At 44.4% G+C, this 10,444-nt stretch overlaps 1 protein-coding gene across 2 annotated transcripts in view; it reads right to left on the bottom strand.

The window, feature by feature from the left end:
• Nucleotides 1-472: 472 nt before the first annotated feature.
• The window catches only part of LOC110004880 (recombining binding protein suppressor of hairless-like protein), a 16,589-nt gene continuing 6,617 nt past the window's right edge, over nucleotides 473-10,444 (bottom strand). For both annotated transcript variants that reach the window (XM_065955441.1, XM_065955440.1), the window contains 4 exons: nucleotides 9,490-9,630; nucleotides 9,250-9,405; nucleotides 8,982-9,085; nucleotides 473-6,377 (listed from right to left, as the gene is read on the bottom strand). In XM_065955441.1, coding sequence (XP_065811513.1) covers nucleotides 6,077-6,377; nucleotides 8,982-9,085; nucleotides 9,250-9,405; nucleotides 9,490-9,630 — 702 coding nt within the window. In that variant the 3' untranslated portion in view covers nucleotides 473-6,076. The remainder of the gene's footprint in view (nucleotides 6,378-8,981; nucleotides 9,086-9,249; nucleotides 9,406-9,489; nucleotides 9,631-10,444) is intronic.

The raw sequence follows: 10,444 nt of genomic DNA, 5'->3' as shown, positions 1-10,444 counted from the left end.
AGAACTTCCAACAGATACGTGTGCAGTCGCTCAGGTACGCCATCGTGCTCCCTCGTCCGTCAACACCCAGCGGAGCAGCGCCCCCGAACAGCTGGAGTCACGAGACAAAGTCAGTACCTGCTGGAATTACAGAATCACGAGCTACAGCACCAGATAATACCATGTTTGTGGTATAAAACCTTAAAAAAATCTACACTCCTACATTGCACCTTTTGTACATTTTGTGTTTTGTATCTTTTTTTTTTATATTTTACATTTTAAATTCTATTTTATATATTGTAATATCTTCTTATTCTGTATTATTTAAGTTGTTTCTAGTTCTGATTTATTTCCTTATTAATTGTTTGGCACCAATACACCAAGTCAAATTCCTTTATGTGTAAATGTACTTGGCAATAAACCCAGATTCTGATTCTGATTCTGATTCTGATTCTGATTCTGATTATAAAGAAGACGACAAACACACATAAGGTCATTGTGCTTACACGTCAAAGTGGAGGCTTTTATTCTGAAAATAAACCGGATGTTTTCATGTTGTTTCTGTGTCTGACTTCCTGTCCCGCTCGATCTGTTTGATGCTCCGTGCACCGACATCCTGCAGAAACAGAAGTCAAGTGTATCTGCAGCAGAGGACTCTGGACTGATGGAGCTGAGACGCAGAGGAGCCAGAGGAAGCAGACACACTGACTAAATGAAAAAGCTCTCAGCTTCACTGCCGAGGCCGAGCGGAGACGTGTTTCTGGTAGAATTTATCAGAAACTCTGCCGTTGAAAGAGTGATTCCTGATCTGAAAAAGACTGAAGAAGTCTGCCATCGTGTGTCCTCGCTCACAGCTCCTCAGAGCTCCTTCTTATCTCCAGTCATGATTTGATCTGATTTGATTTCTTATTTTGTAGATTTTCAGATCTTGTATTTAGTTTCATTCTTCCCTCGTGTGGGTCCTAGTTAAGTCTTCAGTGTTTCCTGTTGTGATGGTGTCATTACTTATTCTTGTGTCTCTGTCTTCAGGGTTTCATGATTTAGGTTCTTGCCGCTCCTTGGGTTTTAGATCTTTTGTGGAGTTTTCAGTTTGGACATTTTTGATTTTAGTTTGTTTTTCCTTTTTTCCTTTTTGTTTTAAAATAAATAGTTTTTGGTTTTTCTGCAATTGGTTCCACCTCCTTTGTTTTTCCAGCGCCGTCACATCTCCTCGTTTCAGTAAAAAGAGCTTTGGGACGATCCTTAGCATGACGGGTCCAGAACAACATCCGGTTTGCCCCCGAGGAGCGAGGACACATCATTTAAGAGAACTGATATGAAGAGTCTGTCTCCAGATGTGCAGCATGTTAGCATCTGTCACAGGGATCATTTACCGGAGAACCTTGAGAACCCACACATGCAGGAAGAGGACACACAGAAAGGCCTCTGTTCAAACTCTTCTGTTAATGAGTGAAATGACCACGGGGACATGTTGGGCACCTCTGTCTTCAGTTTGTAACTTCTTCTTCTTCTTCTCTCTTTATTTGAAGCGTCTTTAAAGCTCCGCCCACAGGATGCACCGGAGGCTTTAAAGTCCCTGCAGCCTGTTCTTCAGGCGACAAGAGGGAAGGAGGGTGAAGGTCTGAGTGAAGAATGGAGGTGTGTTTCTGTGGAGCCTAAAGAATGGGCCCTTTCATTTGGCTCCTGGTTCATGACGGAGGGGGAACGTGGCAGCCCGTCAGTGTTTGGGGGCACGTGAAGCTCTCAGTTTGAAGTTTCTCTCCACATGATAGAGATTAGGAGCTCCAGGACGGCACGGTCTTGTGTTTCTTCTCGTCTCCTTCCTCTTCTCCCCACACATGTTTGTCTTGCTAATGATGAGGAAGAGGAGGAGGAGGAGGAGGAAGGGAGAGAGAGAGAACGCAGGAAGAGAGACACATGGCGCTCAATTCCCCTCGGAGGAGAGGACACGTGAGGAGGGAAGCTGGAGGCCTCCTTCAGGCTTCATGTCTGCACGGACGCTTTCCTGGATGAGGAACAAGCTTCTTGGTTTTGTTGTCCCATATCTTAAAGCCTTTATATGTAATTTTTTTGATCCAGCAGATGTCGCCCTTGAGCACCAGCATGAAACCAAAACAACTGGCGCTGCATTGTTGTGTTAGCATGCTAATGCTAGTGATCTTTATTATGCTGGTATCTTCACACTGCATGTAAATTTACCTGAAATGAGCGTGATCTAGAAACACAGTTAAGCAGTGAGTACAGTATGTTATTCTTCTTTTCTCTAGTCCCTCAATTAAACAACTTTTATACACGAGGGGAGGAGTCAGCTGGCCGTCCTGGCGATGTAAACAAAGTGAAGATAGGACTCTGAAAACTCTGAAAACATCACAGACAGTGGGACTCGGGTGTTACACCCATTGTAGACAGTCATGACTCACAGAGTTATTTTCAGAGGATATACTTGATTTCTATTTAAGGGTGAAACATCACAGATTAAGATTTTAAAGAGGAGATGCTGTTATATCTGGTTTATGAATATCAGCCTGATTAGATCCCACTCTGACAAACACAAAGCCTCAATACAAAGATGGAGATCCTTTGTGACAATCAGTGGGTTTGTTTTTGTGCTTTGTGTCGTAGCAGCACGCTCTCTTTACACTTTATCTTCACTGTTAAGCAGAAACACAAGGTTCACCCGCGTCGGATCAGACTTTGAACCACCTTCAATATGAAACTGTGCTTTAAATCTTTCTCTCTCAGGGTCAGATCCACAAAAAAGCTGAACCTGTTCAAGTGATTCACAAAGCCTCTCAAATATTATTACAGTTTATTAAACATTTCAAAATGTCTGTAAGGTCTGAGGATTAAAGATGTTTTAATGACGAACACCCTGAAGAGACGCAGAGAAGAAACAGTTCTATGTCGACCCAGAGACACTTCAGAGAAAATCCTTTGTGAATCCTGAGATCCTGAAAAACTTTGGAGAGATCCTCAGGATCTTCAATATATCCTGAAAAATTCTTGCAAAATTATAATTTTCTCTCTGACACACACACACACACACACACACACACACACACACACACACACACACACACACACACACACACACAGAGACACACACACACACACACACACACACACAGAGACACACACACACACACACACACACACACACACACACACACAGAGACACACACACACACACACACACACACACACACACACAGAGACACACACACACACACACACACACACCCACACACACCCACACACACACACACACACACACACACACTCAGATAATATCAGAGGTTAAAAACTCGTCGTGACGGCTGAACTTTAACGGCGTTCCTCCTGCTCGTCTCCGTCACACGCTCACTGAAGCCTCACTGCGTCCCGTCTGTGCGGATGAGGAGTCGCCGTGTTAAGAATGAGAAGCATGCGGCGGATGAGGAGACGAGGTTTACTACAGAGCGCCGCGTGGGAGGTCTCGTCACGCTTCTGTGATTATCTCACGCTTCACTTGATCGGAACAATACGAGCTTTTTAGTTTCGCTTTTCACCACGAGCTTAATAACTCACAACTCCTTCCAAAAGATCAAACACACGGGGTGAAGAACTGAGCCGTCTGACATCGGCTTTGTTGGTTTGTTCAGTCTCGCTGCTACCAGACACTTTAATTAATTGGATTAACGTTAGACAGATGAAAGCTCTGAAGGACAAAGACTTGGACCTGATCCCAAAGGATTTCTTTAATCAGTCCGGTCCGGAGCGCCGACTGTTTCCTCAAATGATCACAGAACAGAATAAATCCAAACGTCTTATTCCTGAAGCTGTGTGTAAGAACCCAAATGCAGCACATGTGGAAACACAGTAGAAACTTTATTTACAGTGTTAACACAGGTCAGGCTGGAAGTGTGAAATGGACTGGGCCAGGGGCTTGTTCTGGAACAGGGTCTACGGAGTGTGGTCATCACTAGTCGGTCTCCAGACGACTTTTTGAAGGTCTCGGTCTCGTCTTGGAATCAAAAGCATTTTTCTGAAATATATATTTTTGGGGCTTTTTGTGCGTTTAATGTAGAGACGCTGGATAGAGTCTGACACCAGGGAAAGAGAGGGGGGAGGGGGGGGAAGGAGCCACAGGTGGGATTCGAACCTGGACCGCCTGCCTGGAGGACAAAATTACTTTTACTCGGTCTTGTCTTGGTCTCGGACTGGGTGGACTCTGGATTTTAAATGACCACCACTGATCTAATCTCTGAACCATCTCTGTGATCAGAAGGAAAACTCCTCTTTCTATAACAACAAATAACTTCACTTCATTTATAGTTTGATTTTTATCCCCCGGTTACGTCTGCAACCTTCCCGCTGTGACGGTCTAAGTGAGGGACACGCCCCCTAAACACAAGATGATGATTTTTCAGAGATATCTATGGTCTTGGTCTTGCTCGATCTCGCCCTATGGGAAACGTTTTCAGACATGGCTTTTATTGGCACAATGGATTTTAAGCAGGAAAAAAACACTCATAAATTTGATAACATTTATCATTTGACCTCGACTGAACTCCCCTGAAGCGTCCAACATCACCTCGTCACTGATGGTAAAGTCCTTTCAGATCCTCGGGGAGTATCCCGTGTTCCTGTTTTCACTTCTGAACCCCGTGAATTATTACAGTTACAGTTGAATAACAAAGTGCCATTCAGAAATGCACGCTACACCCAGAGAGGAATACCGCTCGGATTACAGCCGGGGCCTCCGTCTTTCCTCAGAATATTGAGTTGTAAGCCGCCTCTCCGAGGATCAAACGGGAAGCAGACGCTGTGTCTCCTCCCTCGGCTCGCGGCTCTATAGCTCTCTGTTTCTTTTCTGTAAGGCATTAGCAGTTCATTTCCACTCTCTACTGTTTTATCAGCTGTCAGTGTCGCTGAACACGTCGTTTAAACGTCTCTCTGGAAGCCTCAGAGCCTCAGAGACAGAGAGCATGTTTTTCATCGACATGCAGTTAGCCTCGACTACACCTCGGGGCATGTCGCCTTGCATGAAGACCTACAAAGTATCTGGTGAAGAGATTCAAAGAGAGATGAGCTGACACTTAACGACGGGTCGCTGATTGGTCGGATGGAATTGTCTCTCCCCAGCTTTACACTCGACACCTCTAAAAACCTTTCCCCTCTTGTTCACTGAGCAGTCTGTGACGGCAACTTTGCAAAGACTGAAAGATCTGAATGAGCATTTCAGCACATTACACAATGTAGGTAAATAAAAATCCTTTGCTGAAGTTGATAAAAGGAAGAATGTTCAACATGTTCCACATCAATAAATCATAAAGTCTGTCCTGTGTAAATGTGTCTCTGAGTCCTGACTGTCTACAATGAGGGAGAAGCTCGAGTCCCGCTGGCTGTGTTGTTGTCAGAGCCGTGTTTACATGGACGGGACGGCCGGCTCCTCCCCTTGTGTATAAAAGCTGTTTTAGTCAAGAACTAGAGAGAAGAAGAAGAACATACTCACTGATTATTTGGATGTTAGTAAGAGTTTTTAGATCACGCTCATTCTGTGTCAGTTTACATGAAATGTGAAGCTACGAGCTAACTAAAGAGCGCTAACATTAGCATGCTAACACAACAATGTGAAGCTACGAGCTGACTACAGAGCGCTAAAATTAGCATGCTAACACAACAATGCAGGACACAGGTGATTGCAGCTAAAGCAAAGGACAATCTTGTCCGCCGGTTGTGCTAAAACTCCTTTGTACGAACTCGAGTGGAGGGGGGTTGGAGGTGTGTCGCTGGTGGAGGGCGGAGGCTTCAGGATGGAGGAGGCGTGGCCTAACAGCAGTTTGTTTTGGTTTTATGCTGGAGCTCAAGGGCGACATCTACTGGATTAAAAAGTCAAATGAATACTACTTGCATATTGATGAATGTTAACAGGAAACACTAAGGATCATGGGGCTTTAGCGTCGGATATACTTGAAATGTGATGAGTTAAAAAAACATCCTGATTCACCAAACAGGACGACACCGCACAGCCTCTACTTTCTGTTGGCGTCTCCTGCTTACATGTCGAGCTGTTCTGGTGTCTTTTTTTTTTCTTAATTCGCCTCCATCAGGTGAGCTACGTCTGCATGAAGAGGTGGAAGTTGGCTCTGGTGAACTCCTGGTGGATTGTCTCCAACAGGACGTCGTCCTCCGCTCCTCCCTCCACCCCGTCATCTCTCCTCCCTCCTCCCGCTGCTCCTCGGACAGAGTGCGGCGGCTGCAGCTCCGGGGTGAAGGTGAAGCTGAAGTGCGTGCGATAAATCAGGCCGTCCAATCGGAGGAGAGACAGCGGGACGGTGATGATGCGTCGCAGAGAGCACCAGACGTCGGTGAACACGGAGACGTCAGGAACGACGCAGAGCAGAGACTTAGGAGACCTGAGAGCAGAGACGAGGAGAGGAGAGTGAGAGGATTCCTGTGAGATACTTTGGTAACCATGGTAACGGATCATCAGAGTTATCTGCAACAACTGAAGGATAAACTTGTCTTCTTTTATTTTCTAAGTAAATAGAAAGATGTTTCTATAACTGATAAACCTGAAGAATCATCACGTAACTTCAGTCTGTTTTTTGTTTCTTGGACTTGAAATGATTCACGTGACGTGTTCTAAACGCCTTTACTAAAACGCTTCACAGTAAACTAAACACGTGAGACTCTGTGTATCAACATGGACGTCAAATGTGCAAAGACAAACACAACAAAGAGGCCAAAGACATCAAGCGATCGTGTTGATTGTTTTGGATAATTAACAGTTTGTTGGTTTTGTCTCAAACTTTCCAGGAGGAAATGTGAGCAGCAAATGACTGAAAATAAACAGTGGAAGTAGAAAATGACCCGATTATGTGTGAGACTAAACATCTCTCTGTGTCACACATGAAACTGTGAGTGCTCTTTTAGAGACTCGTCCAGCTCCGGCTCTGATGGCGGTGTGGGATCCTGTTTCTAATTGGCTGCCGTTTCTCTACAATCAGCACATTGTGGCTGACTGAGTTACATAAATACATCTCTCCTCCTCGTCCTCCGAGCTGCAGAGCGGCTGCCTGAGTTACGATGTCAGCACTTCAGGTGTGGGCTCTGAGGTGGACGCCGACGTCAGAGAGGCTGCTTTGATGTGGATCGTGTCACATGAGAATCTGTGAGGGGAAGCGCCTCAGTCTTTTGGTTCCCTCAAAACTTCTGCACGAGACTCAGAGAGACGATTGTTTGAACTCTCATGGTAGAAAAAGGTCAAACTGCATCTTTAGTTAAAGGACCAGTCAGTGAGATGTGTAGAGAGTGAGTCAGAGTTACATACTGCTCCTTTAATCATGTTTTAGTTAAAACTAAGGAGCCCTCAGAGGGTCACAGCAAGAACTTGTCAAATGATTCTTTTGTATTTTCATGTAATTCATTTTGGTCCAGTGTTATTTATCATCTTCACTTTTATAAACGTATTTGGAAACCTCGTTCCTGAAACATGCCACGTACACGTCACAAACACGTCTACATGTCTGTCGTCTTTTATTGAAATTCCTCAACAAACAGAAAAATAACAGCTTTTTAAATTCTGGGTCAACTGAAATATAATTACGCGTTGGTTGCATAATGCTCGGTGTGGAAGTGGTGCTTAATGTGCCATAAAAACGTTCATATTTGGGTCAGATTTAACGAGCAGCCAGCTTCACAGTCGCACCTTAACAAGACTAAAAACTTTCATTTGGCCCTCGTGCCGCTCCGCTCTGCACCTGGAGCCTCCGAGGTAAAAAAAAACACCAACCACGAGAGCAATCGGCAGGAAAAAGACCTAAAAGTGATTGTTAAAGCAAAAGATCATCTGACGCAGAACGACAACGCTGCGGAACAGAAACAGCTGACTTTGATATCAATTAAATAAATGAATCCATCACTCCAGTCCATTAAGAGACTAAGAGACGACTTTGACGCTATAAAGTGACAAAAATGATTGACCTAGAAGTTTTATAGAAAAAGATTTAGCTGGTTGAGACGTGAACATCACATTACGTTTTGTGACCCTCCCCCCCCCCACACAGCCCCCGTTTCTCCACCAGCCAATAAAGGCGAGCAGACAGCGGCGCAGCGGGCCAATAAAATTCTAAATACAACTGTTGTCGACTGTACGCCTGTGAATAGACCTGTTTATGTTTCTACTCTCCTTTTGGCTTTCTGGGTCGAGTATTTTAGTATCTGTGTTCCTGTTCTTCTATTCGATCATTGTTCAGCACACATCAGCTCCCAGATGGATCTAATGAGAGTTGTTTTGATTTTTCATGAACATCATAACTTCTTCTGGAATCTAAAGATGAATGGTCATGCATCACCTGAAGCTCTGTTTGCTCTAAAGAAATAAATACTGAAAATCCCGTCAACCTTTTCTAGAGTATCTTCTCATATTGACTTGCCTTGAAATCCTCCTGACCTGGTTGTTCACACATGCACCTGAGAGCAGGAGACTATCTCTGTAGCTATCCACTGAATGAAGTCGTAGCTTGACGCTCCCAAAACTCCTCTCTTACATAATTTTTCTCTAGAAAATCCACAGGACCAAATGATCAAAGTTTGAATGTTTACTTAAACAAAAATAAAGAAAAAACAGATACAGGTTAGTCCAAAACTATACAAAAAGAGAGATGAGGAGAGAGAGGTCAAAAGACTGTGTGGCTCCACTCTCTACTAGTCTGAACTGAGCCCAATTAAGTCCACAAGCCCCTCCCCCTCCCAGATCCAATGACCAAAAAGTATTACATGCATCCATAAATTTAACATGATGAGCAATAAGGTTCTGACAATCTCTGTCGGCTCGACTCAACTTCATGCAGAAATTTAATCGGTGAGTTTGCTGAATAAAGTCCAGGTAAAGTTTGCGTTCACACATTCAGCTCACCTGACATTTTTGGGGAAACTTTCAGGATTTTTTGTGGATGTTTGAAAACGTCATAAATCTCCTATTTTCACATTTAGTTTTTTATCTCTTGTGAACTCACTTGAACATGGTCTCCGCCTCGCTGTTACCGAACCAGACTTTAAGGTGAGGGCTGAAGTTTTCTCCTTCAATCTCCAGCATGGCAACGTGTCCTCCACCATTCACCTGCAAGGAGCGTTCAAAATGACAATTAGGTCGTTTTCGCCTTTTAACCCTTTGCATGTCTATTGTGAATTAGCTTCAGAATCCTTTAGAGAACCAGACCCTCTGTCCCTCTTTATTTAAAACCAAACAGACAGAGTGTCTGAGAGTTTCTCTTTTTGACTCGCCTCTAAACCAGTGATCACAGGGAAAGGAGTAACAGGCGTCTGGATGCACGCCAAACCCTGGTTAAAGGTGTACTCCACTACTTCCACCCCGATGATGGTCCAACAGGATCCGTCGTTCAGCACCACTCTGCTTGGGTCTCTGACGCTGGACGGGGCCTGGAGGGAGGACAGGTGGAGGTTTATGTGTTTGTGGGGGAACAGAGGGAGTGCAGCGAGAGCAGGAAAAGGAAGGACTCTCACCTGGTACTGTATGATGGCGTCGTTGGATAAACACAGGAAGGACTGTGGATCGTCTCTGAACTGGAAGGCGCACTTATGAAGCTGAGAAACCGGCTCGTCCACGTCCAGGATGGCGTGCTGCTTGTTGACTTTACGGATCACCTGAAGATGCGATCAAGCAAAATCGATAAAGCACGCAGGTCACCATGTGGTGGACTCTGAAGCTTCAGTGTTTATCCAGCTCTGCATGGGTCTGTAAACCTTTCTGTGTTCTAACCTCTCTCCATTTTTCAAAAGCATCTCCAATATTGATCCTAGTTTGAGCACGTTTCTGCTCGTGGAGCTTATTAGAAACATGCAGAGGCTTTTTAGGTCGGGTACAATCACTTCTATCTGAACCACTTCTCTTGACCGCTTCCATCACTGCAACACCTGTTGACCTGATAACTGCTCTCATATCTGACAAACCGAGGGGCGTCCAAAACGGCCGTTGGGGGGTGGTCTTAAAAGCGCCTACCTTCTCTGGTCCAAACAAATCCAGAGCATTCAGGAGCAGAATGTAAAGTTAGAAGGAGGACATACTGGCTGCTGCATTGTTGTCAGAGAAGCCAGCACTTCAACATAGCATGTTTCCTTAATGTTTTCTTATTTAATTCAGTCGACATTTGACCTATCGCTCCTTTAAACTTTTAAACTCTCTCACATCTAAACACAATGTGTCAGCAACTCAAAGAATATTTAGTCACAGAATTAGATTTTGGGGATCTTGCAGTTTCAATGTCTCCAAAAATACAAATCCTTTTGAGACTAATTTCCCATCATGCACCTGGTAGAAACAAACATCTACAACTTCTGAGCTGAAAACCAAAAAGGGAGAAGAAACTGGTGGAGAGAGTTAGAGTGGAGTGGAGAAGGAGAAAAGAGGGACAGACGTTTCTGAGGACCTAGAAATTGAGAGAATAACAATTCGATAAGA

The sequence above is a fragment of the Labrus bergylta genome, chromosome 5, assembly GCF_963930695.1.
Source record: "Labrus bergylta chromosome 5, fLabBer1.1, whole genome shotgun sequence".
NCBI classification, from domain to species: Eukaryota; Metazoa; Chordata; class Actinopteri; order Labriformes; family Labridae; genus Labrus; species Labrus bergylta.
This window is presented reverse-complemented; position numbering and strand designations above follow the sequence as displayed.